The sequence below is a fragment of the Phyllostomus hastatus genome, unplaced genomic scaffold (genome assembly GCF_019186645.2).
Source record: "Phyllostomus hastatus isolate PE091 unplaced genomic scaffold, TTU_PhHast_1.1 phas_contig_80, whole genome shotgun sequence".
NCBI classification, from domain to species: Eukaryota; Metazoa; Chordata; class Mammalia; order Chiroptera; family Phyllostomidae; genus Phyllostomus; species Phyllostomus hastatus.
The window spans coordinates 8569156-8588766 of NW_025333960.1; the positions used below are offsets into that span (position 1 = coordinate 8569156).

The following is a 19611-nucleotide window of genomic DNA, read 5'->3' on the forward strand; positions in this document are numbered from 1 at the left end:
CTTTCTTTAAATTGTAAGAGAAAAACAGGAAATCTAGAGATTGAGAGATTTAAGAAATATCATCCAATAGCAGTACGTAGACTTTATTTTTACTTTAATTCCAACAAATAGCAAAAAAAAAAAAATTTAAATGCATGTGTAAGATTAACTTGAATGCTGCCTGGATTGTTTGGTATCAACAATATATTAAGCTTAAAGTCCTTATATTTGAATGATACATACTGAAATAGCAACTGTATCACATTGTGGATTTGCCTTAATGTGAGATGGAAAGTAGTGTGGTTTAGGTGAAATAAGATTAGTAAATTCATTAATCATAAACTGGTAATTGTTAAAGCTGATCACAGGTTCAGGGTACTACTTTTTTAAGAGCTTGAAGTTTTTCAAAATAAAATGTTAAGAAAAAAGCACTATCTTCAGCACATATTCCCTACAACTAGTCAATACTATACCTCAAATCCAAATAGATCAGTTAATGCAAATACATTCTGCAGCTAGTTCATCCAGGCTCAAAATCAGAGAATCTCTGGAGTACTTTGAAATTACTGAACAGACTTCAGGTTACTAATAATACCTGGTCTAAAAATTTTCCAGGGCCAAACTACTTCTGCTCATGTTCCATGGTGTGGGACTCTGGGGACTACATTTGGTATTTGTTCAAGCCCTTTAGATCCAAAACCACTTTCTTGGATTACCATGGGCTACACCTACATGTAAATATATCTGCTACTCTCCTCTATGATAAGGTAAAATGGCTAGGCTCAGCTATCATAGATATATCATTTCCATCAACTTCTGGTATGGTTTCCAAAGCAGAACTACTCTTGATCAGCAGTATTAAATATTTGGCTTCTAGCCCCTTGCAGACTATAATGTCAAATTGTCTCCTATCCAGAACATAACATAAGCTCAGATGAAAGATAGGTCTATAACTAAGTTTGATAAATGACTGTTAAAAAATGATGTAAGTACTGAAAAAATATCCAAACGTGTTTTTAAAATAAGTCAACCCTTATTCCACTGAAGTCCACTTTTCTGAATATAGCTGAAGATAACAAAAACACTATGTCAAAGAGATATCTGTACCCCCATATTTAAATAACCGCATTATCTGCAATAGCAAAGACACAGAAATAAACTAAGCAGTTGCAGACAGATGAATGGATAAAAAATGTGAGATACATACATATATATAACAGAATATTATTCAACCATACAAAAAAAAGAAGTAAATCTCGCATTTGCAACAATATGGATGGCCATGAGGACATTTTGCCAAGTGAAACAAGTCAAGACAGAAAGACATACTCTATGATCTCACTAATGTGAACTCTTAAAACTCAAAGAAAGAGAGTTCAGATTTGTGTTACCATAGGTGGGAGACAGGGAGAAGGAACTGGATGACAGTGGTCAAAAGATATACAAACTTCCAGTTATAAGTAAAAATTAGAGCTATAATGTACAATGATTGCAGTTAACACTATGGTGTACCTGAAAATTGTTAAGAAAGTAAATTCTAAGAGCTCTCATCATAAGGAAAAAATCCCTTTCTGTATTTGTATCAGATGATGGTGACTAAGCTTACTATGGCAATAGCTTCACAATATCATTGTGCAAAGGCAAATCATTATGCTTACATTTATCCTGTGCTGTATGTCAATTATATCTCAAAACTAGAAAAATAAAATAAAATTAGTCAACCCAGACAAGTGCTGTCACGTTTCTCAGTTTTAATAGTAACAGCTTTGAAAGCTCTTGGCTTCCTAACAGCCTAGGCAAAGAAAAAGTGAATTCTAAAAGGAAAGCATAAACATGTTAACCCTCATTTTCCAGTAAGAACCTATACATTCACATTTTTTGTTTTGAGCAAATCTCTCAAAATCTCTTTTAAAATGCACTTAAAAACGCAGTAAATAATTTGGTCAAGCCCTGACTGGTGTGGATCAGTGGTATGGGCATTGTCCTGCACACCGAAAGGTTGCTGGTTAGATTCCCAGTCAAGGCACATGCCTGAGTTGCACGAGAAAGGCAGTGTATGGATGTTTCTCCCGTGCACTGAAGTTTATCTTCCACTTTCTCCCTTCCCTCCCCTCTCTCTGAAAATAAATAAATAAAGTAAAATCTTAAAAAATAATAATGATAATGATTTGGTCAACACCTAATTACCATTCGGGATTTTTTTTGTTTCAGCTTATCCTGAAAGAGTAACACAATAATTAAGTTCATGTACATAATCTGCAAGTTTACTTTTCAACAGGGCAAAGAGCCTCCAGATCAAGGTGAGATTCCTGTCAATTTGTAGCCTGATAGTGACAAATAATTCTATTAATTCATATTATTTTATATATTAAGTCACCCCCCAAAAACCCTATTTACTTTTCAAGCCTACAACTAAAGATTCAAATTTGCATTTCAGAAGAGAACACAAAAGTGACCATAACCCATTCTATACATTCAAAGACTACTTTTTAAATTACACACATATATGCCTCAGTCCCCCAAATTATTTACCTCACACTAATCAAGAAGCAACATAACAACTGTTTACTAGGACTTCCCGCCAAGATGGAGGCATAGGTAGACACACTGTGCCTCCTCGCACAACCAAAAGGAGGACAACAATTTAAAAACAAAAATCAACCAGAATTGACAGAAAATCGAACTGTATGGAAGTCTGACAACCAAGGAGTTAAAGAAGACACATCCATCCAGTCCAGTAGGAGGGGCGGAGACAGGCAGAGAGGACTAGCAGCAAGGTGGTAGCTGGCAGACCCAGTGAGGCGGCAGAATGGGGAGCTGGGCAGGGCGTGCAAGGCTGCAGCTGGCCAGCAAGGCAGCAGTGGGTGGACCGGCGAGGTGGAGGCTGGTGGAGTAGGCAGTCCCACATTTGTGCACAGGTAAACCAGGAGAACAACTGCGGAGCCAGGCAGACTGCATAAGCCAGGGCCCCAGTGCAGGCAAATAAAGCCTCAAACCTCTGATTGAAAACACCTGTTGGGGTTGATGCAGCAGGAGAAACTGCCAACCTCACAGGAGACTTCACTGGAGAGATACACAGGGTCCTAGAACATACACGAACCCACCCACTCACGAATCAGCACCAGAAGGGCCTAATTTGCTTGTGGGAAGCAGGGGAAGTGACTGAAATCTGGCAGAGAGCGGAGCAAGCACCATTGTTCCCTCTTGGACCCCTTCCCCACGTAGTGTCAACCCAGTAACATGGGTTATCCCGCCTGGGTGAATACCAAAGGCTCCACCCCTCACTACATAACAGACACATCAAGACAAAAAAAAAAAAAAAAAAAAAATGGCCCGAACAAAACAACAGATCAAACACCAGAAAAAATACAACTAAGCAATGAAGAGATAGCCAACCTATCAAGTACACAGTTCAAAACACTGGTAATCAGGATGCTTACAGAATTGGTTGAATTTGGTTGCAAATTAGATGAAAAAATGAAGGCTACACTAAATGAAATAAAGGAAAATGTACAGGGAACCAATAGTGATGGGAAGGAAACTGGGACTCAAATCAATGGTGTGGACCAGAATGAAGAAGAAACATCCAACCAGAAAAGAATGAAGAAACAAGAATTCAAAAAAATGAGGAGGCTTAGGAACATCCAGGACATCTTTAAATGGTCCAACATCCAAATTATAGGGATCCTAGAAGGAGAAGAGGAAGAGCAACAAGTGGAAAAGTTATGTGAACAAATAATAAAGGAGAACTTCCCCAATCTGGCAAAGTAAATAGATTTCCAGGAGGTCCAGGAAGCTCAGAGAGTCCCAAAGAAGTTGGACCCAAGGAGGATAACACCAAGGCACATCATAATTACATTACCCAAGATTAAAATGAAGGAGAGAATCCTAGAAGCAGCAAGAGATAAGGAGACAGTTGCCTACAAAGGAGTTCCCATCCAACTGTCAGCTGATTTCTCAAAAGAGACCTTACAGGCAAGAAGGGGCTGCAAAGAAGTATTCAAAGTCATGAAAGGCAAGGACCTACATCCAAGATTGCTCTATCCAGTAAAGCTTTCATTTAGAATGGAAGGGCAGATAAAGTGTTTTCCAGATAAGGTCACGTTAAAGGAGTTCATCATCATCAAGCCCTTGTTATATGAAATGTTAAAGGGACTTATCTGAGAAAAAGGAGATAAAAAATATGAGCAGTAAAATGACAGCAAACTCACAATCATTAACAAACCACACCTAAAACAAAAACAAAAGCAAACTAAGCAAACAACTAGAACAGGAACAGAAACACAGAAATGAAAATCACAAGGAGAGTCATCAACAGGGGAGTGGGAGGGGAGAGAGGAGGAAAAGGTACAGATAATAAGTAGCATAGATGGTAGGTGGAAAATAAAAAGGGGAAAGGTAAGAATAGTATAGGAAATGTAGAAGCCAGGGAACTTACATGTATGACCCATGGACATGAACTAAAGGGGGGAAATGTGAGTGGGAGGGAGTGTGCAGGGCAGCAGGGAGTGAAGGGGGCGGAAATGGGACAACTGTAATAACATACCAAGAAAATATATTTTAAAACATTAAAAAAATAAAAAATGTAAAAAACAAAAAACTATTCACTAAAGAATAAAGTCAGATTAAGACAGCAAGATATTTATAATAAACAACTTACAATAAGGAGATAAAGAATGAAATCAGATAGATTTTGACCAAAATCAATACCAAGCAAAATACTCAGGAATAGCCAAATTTGAAATAAACTGCTTATCCATGTAAATTAAACCTTTTATCCTCAGACTGTTGATATACAATTGCCAAAAAATGGCATAAACCAAAAGGGTTTATGTCTGTTAATTTCATTATATTTATACTTACAAATGTATCATTCTAAAAAAGAACCTGAAATTGCTTAAGTGGCAATAATTTGGTAGAATTAAATAATTCTTCTCCACCATATAGCTTCTATCTAAAAGTACAGTCACACCCCAGCACTCATCAGCTTCAGAACTCCTTAAACCCTGTACTCATCACTTTTGACAAGAAAGAAGGTTTCAGCACTCAGCATTTGCTCACGACTCATCGATACTTGCTAGAAACTGTATGAGTCACAGTGCCACCCTGCAAGAGAAAATGCTTCATTGTTCAGTACTCATCAGTTTTGGCACACATCACGAGTTTCAGAACGAATTAACAAGTACCAACATACCACTGTATTTTTTTCTTGAACTAATGCTATTAAAATGAAAAGTGCACATTAAGTCTTGTTTTAAACTAAGCACTGAGTATTATAAAGTGGAATACCATTATTACACACCCTACAAAGTTTAAAACAAAAGGAAAATTAATCTCAAAGTAACTGAGAGGTTCTTAACAACTTCCATTTTTCTTATATTTCCTACTTACCAATTTATCATTTTCATTGGGCATTTCAAAAACACATCTCAATTTAGAATCCATTAATTCATCGGGTTTTGCCTCTTTCCACTAAAAACAAACAAAACCAAACTTGAGACAGAAGATATAACAAGTTTCACATGAAGGGACAACTAAAGAATTGGTACAGCTGCTAGGAGCAGGAAAGCTGCTGTCTTTGTCTCAGCCAAGATGCAACACTGCATTGCACTGTCTTGATCACCCTGCCACAAGTATGTGGCAATGCCACAGAACTTTCTATATAATCCTCCTAAAAAGAGCTACTATTGCTATCCATTAAAATGACACTGACATCTCTATAGAGATCACAGGACTTTCGTCTTAATAGCATTTCTAAATTGTTTCTAAGAAGTACTATTTCAAACTTCTTTCATTCTTGCAGTCTACATTATCTGTAATAAATAGATTTATGGATTTTTTAAAAAATTAGTTTTCTCAGTTGAGAACTAAACAAAACCCACAGTTTAAACAATATTTCTCAAAACAAATTCTGTTCAATTTCTGTACTTACCACAGCTTCCATATCTGAAATGTTTGGTGGGGCAAAAATTGTCTGTACCATAAACTTGTGTTTACTCTTTTCATTGGGATCATAGTCAAAAGGCTGTAGCATTACTAAATAAGAAAAAAAAAAAGGACACATTACACTGTATTCTGCATTTGTTTTCTTCTTATTTCTATCATCTGATTCACTAGTATGCAAGTCCAAAGAAAACCAGGAAGGGTTCAAGAAACCAAACACTGGCTTATTCACATTAAGGACTCAGAAACAACTTTATGTTTTCCAATTATCTTAAATATTTCCACCTTTCTGAAATGCTAACTCTTTAACAAGATACAAAATAAACAAATGAGTATTTAAAAAAGGTAAGTATCAATCCGATTTTCCCTTCTAGACTAATGTTTAGGAAAGTTTTCAAAACTTTGCCAACATTAACTATTTTCATGCCTGCAAGTTTGGATTAAAACTAATAAATTTTTTATTAAAACTAGTTATAAATTTAGGCTTTCTTTTAATAGAGACAATCCCTCTTAAAATTAGACAACTGGGTTATCTAAAGGAGAAATGCTAAGTAACTTAAAAACTCACTACATGTATTAGTGTTCTAACATAACTAATTTCAAAAAAACAGATTTTAAAGAAACACCCATTAGAAGAGTTTATCAATTTGTTTAAACATGATTCTAAGAAAACAAAATATACAAGGAAACCACATGGCTTCATGATTCCTAGAACTTTTCTAGCATCCAAATAATTACATTCAAATTTTTCTAAGTATTAGCCTATAAAAGAGGGTTTGTAGAGACTCCATGTGGTTTTAAATTATGTTAAATTACATAATATAAATCTAATAATAAACCAACAATTACATGCTAATATTTAGGTTATTTCTAAGATATACTTGCACATCAACACTTTCAGAAAGGGAAATGCAATTAAGTAAATGTGAGAAATATCAATTATTTAAGAAAGTATTATTTCCAAGCTATGTCTGAGAAGTCTATCAACTACTATCAACAGTTAAAAAAAATTTTTAAAGGGTCAAATATATAGCAGCAGAAAATGCACAGGATAAACACCCAAAATGAAAAAAAAAGGACAATAAGTTTCTATTAATACTGTTCACTAAGCAATCATTACAGGCTAGTCACTATGAACTAGGCAAAAAGAAAATTTTCAAATATGGTTGTGACTTTATGGCAGTTATACAAGGCTGCAAATAACAAGACAATCTTTATATTATATATATGTGTGTATATATATATAAAATAGAGAGAGAGAAAGAGCGCATCCACACACTAAAAGCAGAGGGGAAAAAATGAGTATGTAAGTACAGAAAGTCAATCAGGGAAAGCAGCTGGAGGAAGTGTAGTTTGAGCGACTCCTCATATGGAAAAGCACTACACTAAAAATTGGAAGAGCTAAGTTCTAGTTGGAGAAGAGGGATCTGAGGGCATGTTATGCAAATAATAGTGTATCTGAAGTCAGGTGCTCAGTATAAGGGGTTTATATGGCAGAAAGTACCTTGAAAAGTATACATTAAAAAACATTAATATAGTAAAATTTCAGCAATCTAGAACCCTCAAAGAAAAAGTCATTCTAAATAGTTTTACAGATTCCTAGTGATATAAATGCTTGCAACAAAAACTATTTTTTATTATTATTTATTTATTTATTTTTAGAGAGGGAAGGGAGGGAGAAAGAGAGAGAAACATCAATGTGCGGTTGCTGGAGGCCGTGGCCTGCAACCCAGGCATGTGCCCTGACTGAGAATCGAACCTGTGATGCTTTGGTTCGCAGCCCGTGCTCAATCCACTGAGCTACACCAGTCAGGACCAAAACCTATTTTTAACCACATGAATAGAAATAATTCTATTTTCTTCCAACTTAGCTTAAAGATTTAGAGAGCTACTTCCAGAATGCATGTATGCATTGTTTTATATTATTTCCTATTCATTTTCCCCAGGAACTGATGGCCTGAACAAACAAATAAGAAAGCATTCCTCCCAGGCCACCATACCACAAGACTCACTAAAAGCATCTTTTCTAGGTCCTCCTTGCTCTGAGTTTTTGACTATAGCACAGAGGGAGGATTTAGGGTCATCAAGAGGTTTGACTATAGTCTGTCCTCTACTGCCTTTGAGTCAGGTCCTACTTCTGAATACTCTCAATGGGTCTCCTCTAGGTTCTCACTCTTTATATATAATTTGCTATTTTTAACCTCTGTGGCCTTGAAAACCAGAAAACCGATATAGAATTATTGTATGCTTATCAAAAACACCATGTTTTGTTTTGTTTTTAAAGTACACATGTCCAAGCCATGTCCCCACAGATTCTGATCTGGGAGGGTCCACATGTGTTCCTGCTCTCTATGTTATTATGACACATGGTAAGAGTTAAGAACTACTGCTAGAAAATAAGAGTAAATGGTCTCTTGTGAGGCCTAAGAGGTTCTCCCATAAGAAAGAAATAGTCTCACACTGGGTTCCTATTTCTCAGATGTTGGATGATATCATTAGAAACTACTGTCTTGGGAAGTCTGAGGAAAGAAAGGAACATTTAATAGAAGGCATTAATTATGGCATCAGCACAGATTTCACAGCAAGAATAAGCAATCCATGCATGGAAGGAACCAAGTATACTCCCTGCACTACAAGTAAACACAAAAGGGAGTAATAGAAAATAGAAAATAATGTTTTCAAATGCAGGGCACTGTTTACAATGAAAAGCAGAAATACTCATCTAATTTGATATAATCAGCAGAAAGAGGCATTATATATTTTAAGCAAAAGATTTAAAATACTTCTATAGTTACACATAACATGTAACAATAGCTAGCAATCTGAATTAAGAATGAGCAATTACAAAAATAGTGTAATATTTCAAAGATAAAACAGTAAGGGCAGGGAATGTGGTAGTGAGCTGTAGAAATAAAGATACAAAATTTTAAATTGACAATTGCTTATAAATTGACCACATAACACCCCATCACACATAAGGGTGAGAAATTTTGTGCAACAATTTGAGCATATATCATATATAGTAAGAGAAAAGGACATCATTAAAGGCAAAGCCAGAATAACAAAAACTTGCCTCTCCCACCAGATAAAACCCTATTCATTAAAACCAAATAAAAAATAACCATAAAATGTCAAAACTCAAAACTGTGTAAATTCTGGATAAGATATGCTACCTGAAACAGTCACAGTTGACCCTGGGTCAATAATTCCACTGTTGGGTCTCACACAGTACCGACGAGGTGCTGTAGTCTTCACTTTGAAACATACTTTTCTATCCGATGGATTTCGCAACTTAAGATTTGTAGTGACTACATCTGTGAAGGGGCCTGTAAAGTTCAAAAACCCAAAACAGGAAAAAAAATTTAATTGGATTGTTTCACACACAGAACAGAATTCAAAATTAAATGTATATAACCTCAATTTTATTTGAAGTATATATTAAAGTCTTTGTACATAAATATACCAAATGACTAAGTACTTTTCTCCAAGTAGTAGACTTATAAATGAGTTTTATTTTCTTGTTCATTCCTTACCATATTTTTAAAAATTTCTACATGAGCATGTATTATTTCTATCAAATAAAAGTATTTTGAAAGTTTCAATTTATGATATAAATCTACAATTATATTCTTATAGTAGACCGGTACCACACTACTGAAAAAACCAGGATTTTCTAATGGTGTACAAACCAGTGCCAATCTTCAAATTCACTTTACTGAGCCAAATGTAAAATACTCTACATCTGACAGCAATGCTCTTGCTTCTCTCAGATTTGTTTCATTCTTTCACTTACATATGTTAAGTACTTCTTATGACCACTATGCCAAATACTCTAGATACAAAGTTCATTGGGGTTTTTATTTTTTAAGATTCTATTTATTCTTTTAGACAGAGAGGAAGAGAGGGACAGAAACATCTATGGGTTTCTGCCTCTCCCATTCCCCCACCCAGACACATAGCCCACAACACAGGCCTGTGCCCTGACCAGGAATTGTGCTTCCTCAAAAGACACCCACCTCTCTGAGACACACCAGTCAGAGCTAGATACAAAGTTTTAAAGTTTTGGTTCTACATCCTAGCAACACAAAAGAATCCATCCAAACAGGTGATCCAGTCCTGCCTGAATTAAATAAATCCTAACCCTTTTTTTTTAAAGGAGGGGAAAAGAAAGATTACAGCCATTTTTGCTCCTGGCTAATGAAAAGCCTAAAGAGATTTACAGATTAGACAATAAAACAAATACCTGTTAATTGAAAGAGCATAAACTTAAAAGTATGTGCCAATGAGAAGCAATAACCACACACCTCTAAACCAAAAACAATTTTAAATGGTTTTTAAACAATCAATCTTAAGTTACATTTTAAAAAGCCAGAAGACTGAAATCAAAGACAACTAATTATAAAGACTTTTTTTATTTAAATAAACAAGAGTAAGCATATCTTTTAAAACTATAAAACAAGCAGATCTGCCTAATGCAATGAGAGGAAAAGAAAGGAATTTCAAGTGCAAGCCCTTTAAAAGGTACTTATTTCATATCCTATGAAGAAAAATTATGAATATCCTATATTTGAAGTTTGAGTTATAAATTATTTTCCAAAAAATAAAGATCTAGAACCTGGATGAGAGGATGAAGATAGAAATGAGAGAACATTAGAAGAAACTATATAAAGGCAGAGGACCAGTTACAGAAAATAATTTAATGTGAAAATAGCCAATTAAATCAACAGGTATGTATGCCTTTTGTGGGGGGGAAAAGTATATATACAATATACAGGGGAAATACACATGGGGAAATATACAATATACATGAGGAAAAGTAGGTTTGAAGTTGTTTGTATGGAAAATAATACAATGATTAATAAATAGAAGAAAAAACTGGGTTTCCTGTATTCACAACAGTAAGCCTACTTTTGTCCGGCCCTATACAAATGACGTACTATCTTTTGAGCAGTTTGCTTTAATTAATTATACAGTCAAGTTAATCATTCAATTTGTATATTATTTTATACCCTTTGCTTCTTTAGTCCCGAATGCTTGCAATTTTTTTAATCAGCATTTGATTAACAGGCACATGTGAATAAAGGAGAAAATGCCAATCTGTCCATTTTGCCACACACATTCATAAAATGGTTGGCTGTTGATGCACTTTAAATTGCTGATAAAACGAGGAGTCTTAAAGGCATAGATTCCATTTCTTAACATTCTCCAAGTCCAAAAATTACTACAGATAACTAAGAATGTATAAATTTTTATAGGACTATCTCAACTAAGACTTTAACATGACAGAACAAACATTTCACAAAATTTTAATTTTGAACAATACTCTATTTCATAACAATTATGAAGAATTTTCAAATTTTAAATTCAATTTTTATAATTCTCAATTTTAAAGAAAAAAAACAATTATCCAAAATAAGGTAAAATAACTGATTTTTTAAACTAATTTAGAAATAAACATGTGTTAATTTCCATCAAACATATGAATTCTGGAATAGTACTTAACCCTGCAGTGGTCACGCTTCCAAATGGAGTGTGAGAGGTCATGTGGACAACATTGGTCATCCACTTAAAATATGGGTATTTAAATGAACAAATTTTTAAAACATTTTTTATTGATAATAATCTAAGTTAACTTCTGTGACAAAGTTGGACTTTGGACGAAAACTGACGATTATTTTGCACGGATGAGTATTGTCATCCACGCAACCACCTGAGGGTTAAACTTTATATTGCCTAGCAGGGCTTATAAATAAATCTTCAGTAATAGATTGTTGTCCTTCAAGTCATAAAAATGCAAACTACGTGTTAAGGATGAAGACAGTACTTCAAAGAAAAAAACTCCACCAATTTCAAACAAAATTCTTAATTGCATATGTTAGCCTTATCAGTAAAATGTAAAATTATCTATAATAAACCCATCTAACAAATGAATGATATTTTTTCTTCTTTGTGTCTCTCTAACCACACCTCTCAATAAGGGTTGCTAACAGCAGACAGTTCAGAGTCTCAGCCATTTTCTGGGTTAAAATGGAAAATTAGCAAGTACTGATAACCATCAATGTAAGAATAACCAGATTTAATAGCTATTAAGAGGTCTTGGAAATAAAGAAATTATCTGGTCCATTCTTATGGGTCATAGAACCCTTGGAGAATCTAATGAAAGTTATACAGTGCCCCAGAAAAAACATACCTAGGCAAATATTCACAATTTTACATGAAATCTTTTGGGGGTAGGGTGAGACAGGGAAACTAGGTGGGGGTGGGAGGGAGACCTGGACCCCTGAAGCCTGCAGATTAAAAAGACCTAATAAAATCTACCTTTACAAACCTTCAAAAACAGAGAAAAAGAAAAAATATGTAGTTTACTTGCTATGAAAAGATCCTAAACCCCAGGGTAATACTGTCCCTGTCAGGTATTTCTGCCTGCCATTTATGACTCAGTGGAAAAGAGGAACAAGATGTTAGGCATTCTGCAATGCCAAGGCAGATCCATTCACTAAAGTATTATGTCCTTATCCCACCAAATTTTCAAATTCTTGTCTAAAAATTCATACTGATGAAAAAATCTTTTTTCAAAAATTCATCTACTGTGTAAAGTGGGAAAAAAAAATGTTCTCTTTCCTCCAAAACTTTGAAAGGTGAGTTTACCATCACAAAAAGTTATTCTACCAACAGCAATTATTACTCATGTTACTTGAATCATGTAACTACAACGTATCTGTATCACTCGACATTTGTAGGTGACACATTCACATGATGCTACTTATATACATAAATATTTGTATCTTGCCCTTATTACAAAATGTGAAAGAAAACCTGCCAGCCCTCTATTTAGATTTAACTTTTTCTTGCCTTATTGAAGTGCAAACCTTTTCGTTTAAGTAGGTTACAAGCATCTGACTTCTTTACCTTCTAGTGTATGTGCCCAAACACTTACACAATAAAAAACACATTTAATTACAAATTTACTTACTTATTCATTTATGTTATAGTTAGGAAATTATATTAAAAATTGAATTATGTATGTTAGCAGGTAATTTTACATGTAAATTTCATCTTGGAATGGTGAAGAGAACATTACAAAATATAAAATATTAAAATGGCATATTGAGTCATACAGTGTTTAAAAATGCTGCATTATATTACTACTCTCTTGCTTTACTAATTGAATACTTATCCTCTCCAATGCATAGGTGGTTAAACCATTAAAAAAAAACCAAGTTAATAGTTATGAAAAACCAGGATTAAGTGTTAACTCAGCAGGGAAAGAAGGAGATAGTAACTGGGAGAGGGTACAGGAGGGTTTTGGAATGCTGTCCAAGTTCTGTTTCTTGTCCTGAATAGTGATTACATGAACATTACTTTTGATATTTCCTTAAACTGTACATATTTTTAATACAAAGTAAAGGGTTTTTTTTTTAGAAACAGTAATCCTAATGTAACATTTTAAAAGTAAAACAGTGCAAAGCAGAGAATTTTTTTTTCCAGTTTTATTGAAATAAAAAGCAGTTTGGGACTTCTAGTCAAGATGGAAGCATAGGCAAACACAGCTCACCTCCTCATACAACCATATCAAAATTACAACTATAGAACAATTATCATTCATAACCATCAGAAATCAAGCTGAATGGAAAACTCACTATTGAATTAAAGAAGAAACCACATCAAGACTGGTAGGAGGGCCATAGATGTGGAACAGACTGGTCTAACACCCATGTGTGGTGTATAAAAATTGGGAGGGATCTCTCAAGCATGAGGGGTTCCCAGCCCCACACCAGGTGCCCCCAACCCAGGGTTCCAGTGCCAAGAATAAGTTTCCCTAACTTCTGGCTATAAAAAGTCAGTGGGGATTGAGGCTGTGGGAGACAGAAACTTCTGGAGTCCCAGGCAGTTCTTCTTAAAGAGCTCACACACAGACTTACTTGGACTTACTCCCTTTGAGTTCCAGCACAGGGGCACATATTGAAAGGCATCAGGGCATCATAGACAAACAGGGAGGAACTGAATTGTCCAGCATCAGGGCCAGAGCTAAGGGGCAGCTTTCTTCCAAACAGATATGCTGGCAGAGGCAAATGTTCCTTTTCTGAGCCCTCCCCTCACCAGCCACAGAGATGACAGGCGGGCATCATAACTGAGACTCCATCAACCTGGCTATCTCTGTTTGCTCCACCCTGATGATTCCCTCAGACTCTGCCCCACCCAGCTTCTGAGCCCAAACAAGCTGTTTCCAGTGGCTTTTCCGTAACAATGACTTGTTTTGGCCCATGTTTTAGATTTACCTAAATTCACTCAAAGAAGCAGCATCAGGCTTCAGTGAGCCCTGTACCTCTCACTAAATTGCCCTAGTGCAGGCACTAGCATCAGCCAGCCTTTGTTCAGCTTGGCCTCTCCTGGGCACCTCCAAGGCCAGTATAAGGAGCAACCATCTGCAGATCACTTTGTAGCTTATGCTCTGTAGTTTATGCTGTGTGACCCTAACACACACACACACACACACAATGCAGGCAATGGCTGACCTTGGATGTGCCATCAGCAGTCAAGACTCAACTACAACAGGAGCATGTACAGACCCCACCCAGCTTGGGTGATAGGGTAGGCTGTGTCACTGGGCCTACAGGACACCTACTAGAGTAAGCCACACTACCAAGCCTGGGAAATGTAGCAGCTCTGCCTAATACATAGAAATAAACACAGGGAGACTGCCAAAATGAGGAGACAAAGATATATGGCCTAAATGAAAGAAGAGAACAAAACAAAATGGAGACAAGCAACCTACTAGATGCAGAGTTTAAAACACTGGTTATAAGGATACTCAATGAACTGAGTGACAACTTCAACAGCATGAAAAAGATCCAGTCAGAAATGAAGGATACACTAATTGAAATAAAGAAAAATTTATGGGGAATCAACAGTATAGTGGATGAAGCCAAGAATCACATCAGCAATCTGGAATATAAGGAAGCAAAAAGAAAACAACCAATCAGAAGAGCAAGAAGGACAAAGAATCAAAACAAATGAGGATAGTGTAAGGAGCCTCTGGGACAACTTCAAGCATACCAACACTCACATGATGGGGTTGCTGGAAGGAGAAGAGAAGAAGAGGAGGGGGAGGAGGGAGGAGGGAGGAGGGGGAGGAGGGAGGAGGGAGGGGGAGGAGGGGGAGGAGGGGAGGAGGGGGAGGAGGGAGGAGGGGGAGAGGAGAGGAGAGGAGAGGAGAGGAGAGGAGAGGAGAGGAGAGGAGAGGAGAGGAGAGGAGAGCAAGAAATGGAAATCTGTTTGAAGAAATAATGAAAGAAAACTTCCCTGACTTGATGAAGGAAGTAGACATGCAAGTCCAGGAAGCACCGAGTCTCAATTGAGATCAATTCATACAGGCCCAAACCAAAACAATCATAATTAAAATGCCAAAGGTGAAAGACAAAGAAAGAATCTTAAAAGCAGCAAGAGAAAAGCAATTACCTACAAGGGAGCTCCCATAAGAATGTCAGCTGATTTCTCAAATGAAGCTTTGCAGGCTAGAAGGGATTGGCAGAAATATTCGAAGTCATGAAAAGCAAGAACCTACAACAAAGAATACTCTACCCAGCAAAGGTATCACTAACAATCGAAGGACATATGAGGATCTTCCCAGACAAGAAAAAGCTAAAGGTGTTCATCACCACCAATTCAGTATTACATAAAATGTTGGGTCTTCTGTAAGAAAAAGATAAAAAAATATGAACAATAAAATGGCAATAAATAAGTATCAACAACTGGATCTAAAATAGCAGTTCCCAACCTTTTTGGCACCAGGGACAGATTTCGTGGAAGACATTTTTTCCACAGATGGAGGGGTGAGGTTGGAGTCTGGAGATGCAGCTCAGGTGGTAATGCAAGGGAAGTTTCACTGGCTTGCCCGCCGCTCACCTTCTGCTGTGCACCCAGTTCCTAACAGACCACAGACCCAGCACCTAGCCACAGACCAGTACCAGTCTGCAGGCTGGAGATTGGGGACCCCTGATGTAACAAACAAAATAAACAAGCAGAACAGAAATTAGAATCATTGATAAGAGAACATTTTTGATGGTTTCCAGATGACAGGGGAGTTTGGGAGATGGGCAAAAAAGGTGAGGGGATTAAGAAGTACAAATTGGTAGTTACAAGATAGTCATGAGGATGTAAAGTGCATCGTAGGGGATACTGTACCCAAAGAACATACACACATGACCCATTGAAAGTAGTGTGGGGATTGCCTGAAGGAGAGGAAGGGGTCTGGTTGGATATAGGCATAGAGGGGAAAACTGAGACACCGTACTAGCATAAACAATAAAAAACATAAAAGAAAAAAAAAGTAGCTTTGATGAGAAAGTGAACATTTGAAGCAACTTACATAGACAATAAATACTCATGTTTTCAGGATTTCTAAAACTCAATCCCTATAAAGAAAACCCTGTCATTTGTCCAATATAAATGTTTAGCTTAACATTAAACAATAAATGCAATTATTCATTTTAAGATTACCTGCTAGTATAATAGTCACCAATCACAAGTACCACCTGATACATATACTTATGTTAGAGATGAAATTTTGTTGTTTATATATATTAGTCCATAAAACACAAGAAAATTCCACATAATTAAAGTTACATCTATTTGCACTCCTTCACTGGGAGAAAAAAACTCTACACTCCAAATAATTCTGCCTTTTAATTAGATGGGTGTCCTCCTTTAGTCTACCTTTTAAAGGGTCGTAACATTTCCTGTCACCAAGTGTTCTGTCCTAACTTCACTACAGTTGTCACTGACAATAAGTCAAAATCCTACTCCTGGTCCCAAATTCTAACAATCAGACAACAATGTTAACATACACAAAGATGCCTTCTGTATAAAAAGGTTTGGACATAGGTTTGAAAAAACTTGGAACCAGAAATTTCAAAAAGGTAACAAAAGGTTAGTAAGTGTAGCTCACCTAGAAGGGATGTCCTAAGTGGGACTTTACTTGCCTCCTTTGCCTAAAAACGTATTTCTGGCATAAAGTGCCCTTTATATGCAAGCTGTCTGTATACCAAAAATTCAAGCATTTAGAGCAGTTGAGTTCCTACTAATGGTGGGACATTTACTGTCCAAAGTTCCCATGTTAAAGGAATCACATTCAACTAAATAGAACCACTGTGAATAAATAATTTGTAAATGGTTATCATCCATCCCTATTTTGATGTGAATTACCATTAAAGTTTTCTTGAAAAGCCAAGCTGAGTTTAGCTGCAAAGAAAACTGACTTGAGAGACAGAAGGAAAGAGACCAGTTGGCTTTTCTCCCAATATTTTGAAAAATCTCATATAGAGAAACTGAAATAATTGTACAGTGAATATCCACACATCCACTTACCTAAATTCTAAAATATTTTGATCTAATTACTTTGAGACAGAACATATCCATCTGTCTGTTCATCTTTCTATCTTATATTTGATGCATTCTAAAGTAAGATGAAGACATCAGGACACTCACTCCTAAAAATCTCAGCAGACACATCAACTTGAGCTCAGTATTTGCTTACTGTGAAGAGAATCAAATTTAATTCAGGATAAAAAGCGGTACATAGCATGCATGCAGCATTTCAGAAACAGAAAAGTTGTCTGAGATGCAGTTTAAGAATAAACAGGCAATGCCACATGAACATTTAATTCATGAACTCTATGACATCCATTTAGGCTAGCTACTCAGAGACCTGTTGGGAGATAATTCTCCACGGGAGATAATTCTCCACAGGTCTGTAGCATTTCTGAATGTTTTTTAAAAGGAGGCACTGGGAGCTTTTATCCAGACTATCTTTTTCAAGGATGTATTTAATAGTGAACAGTCTTGGAAGAGGTTGTCTTTCTTCTGAAAGGGTAAGTTTGTTTACTGTCCAGTATAACAAAGATAAGCTTCCTAGATGGGTAGGGAGGAAGGTCAGGCAGGTTTCCATGCAGCCCATTATGAAAGATTCTGATTCCTTACACTCAAAGTTTCTCACCTAGGATAAAACCCAACCCAATGGATAGAATCCACCCGAACCATGGGGACAAAGGAAACCAACACAACTATGAAGCTCATGCTACTTGCGGGGCCATGAATAATAACGTCCTTTGTCTCTAAACCCAGGAGTCTCATGTGTTCTACAAACACCCATAAAATTGTAGCAGGTTAAATTTTCAGATCCTTCAATTCCTTTTTTTAATTTTATGTATTTATTTTTAGAGAGAGGGGAAGGGAGGGAGAGATAAGGAGAGAAACACCAATGTGAGAGAGAAACATTGACTGGTTGCCTCTCGTACCTGCCCTAACCTGGAACCAAGCCTGCAACACAGCGCCCTGATCAGAATCGAAGTGGCAAACTTTTGCTTTGGCAGAACAATGCCCAACCAACTGAACAACAATGATCAGGGCAGATCCTTCAGTTCTTGACAAGGTCTTTCTGAGTTCTTGGTTATGAGATACAGACTGAGTTAGTGACCTCTGGATAATTAATACCAACAGGTACAATGCAGCAAATCTTTGAAGAGAAACATGGCCGCCTATACAGTTCACATAGTACATAATCTACACCTCTTTCATGGTACTTCTTGCTTTTACTATTTATGTACAAGTCTTACCTCACCCAACTAAACTATAAGCCCCTTGTGAAGAAATATTCAATTCATCCCTGAATGAACTAGAGTAATTAACACAGGCCTAAAGTAACTGCTAACACATTTGTTGAGTGAGAATACACACTGGAAAAACAGTTGAATAGTCATATGAATTCTTTTTAACCAATCAACAACAAGAAATATCAGAAGCACGCGTATTTTACTCAAACACGAAGGCCCTAGGTTTTCATAAATCATTTATTCCAACATAATGTGTTTACTCCTTTACCCTACTATAACTGAAATGGAATATATAAAAATCCTAATGAGGAAAGCTAGATGCTCAACTCAAATATACAAATATAGCTATAGCAATGCAGATGATGACTACTTCATTGTTTCCACAAGTCTTAGTAAATCAACAGCTGAATCACTGATTAAAACAGTTTTCCAGTTACATAAAGTTATGTTGCTAAATGGTAGCACGTTAACTTAAAATTCTGCATATGAAATATGCAGAATATCTACTAAGAATTTCCACAGTAATAGTACCATGACAGCAGCAGTAATATTTAAAAATAGTGGTAACAACAAGTTTTTACAATAGCTAGTTTTTATTGGGTACTCACCATGTACAAATAACTGCATGAATTAAGACATTTAACTCCCTCATAACAAGCCTATGAATGGAGATTTGTATTATGAATTATCCCCATTTTACAGATAAGTCAAACTCATCACAGAAGTTAAAACACTTGTTCAAGGTCATAAACCACAAAACAATTAAAATAGGAAGTCAACTAGGCCTGACTCCTGAGCCTGAACTCTCAAAAATTCTGTGCAGCTGGCTGGCGTAGCTCAGTGGATTGAGCACGGGCTGCAAACCCAAGTGTCGCAGGTTCGATTCCCAGTCAGGGCACATGCCTGGGTTGCAGTCCACGGTCCCCAGCAACCACACATTGATTGTTTCTCATTGATTGTTTCCCTCTCTCTCTTTCTCCCTCCCTTCCCTCTCTAAAAATAAATAAATAAAATCTTAAAAAAAAAATTCTGTGCGTATTTTACCCAAATACTTAGGTATACTTAGTTCCTAATTCAT

General features: G+C 36.3%; 1 protein-coding gene across 2 annotated transcripts in view; it reads right to left on the reverse strand.

Annotated features, from left to right (window-relative positions):
- VAPA (VAMP associated protein A) overlaps positions 1-19611 on the reverse strand; it is a 49992-nt gene that overhangs the window by 18543 nt on the left and 11838 nt on the right. For both annotated transcript variants that reach the window (XM_045849765.1, XM_045849764.1), the window contains exons 2-4: positions 9096-9248; positions 5912-6015; positions 5371-5451 (exon numbers count right to left, since the gene is read on the reverse strand). In XM_045849765.1, coding sequence (XP_045705721.1) covers positions 5371-5451; positions 5912-6015; positions 9096-9248 — 338 coding nt within the window. The remainder of the gene's footprint in view (positions 1-5370; positions 5452-5911; positions 6016-9095; positions 9249-19611) is intronic.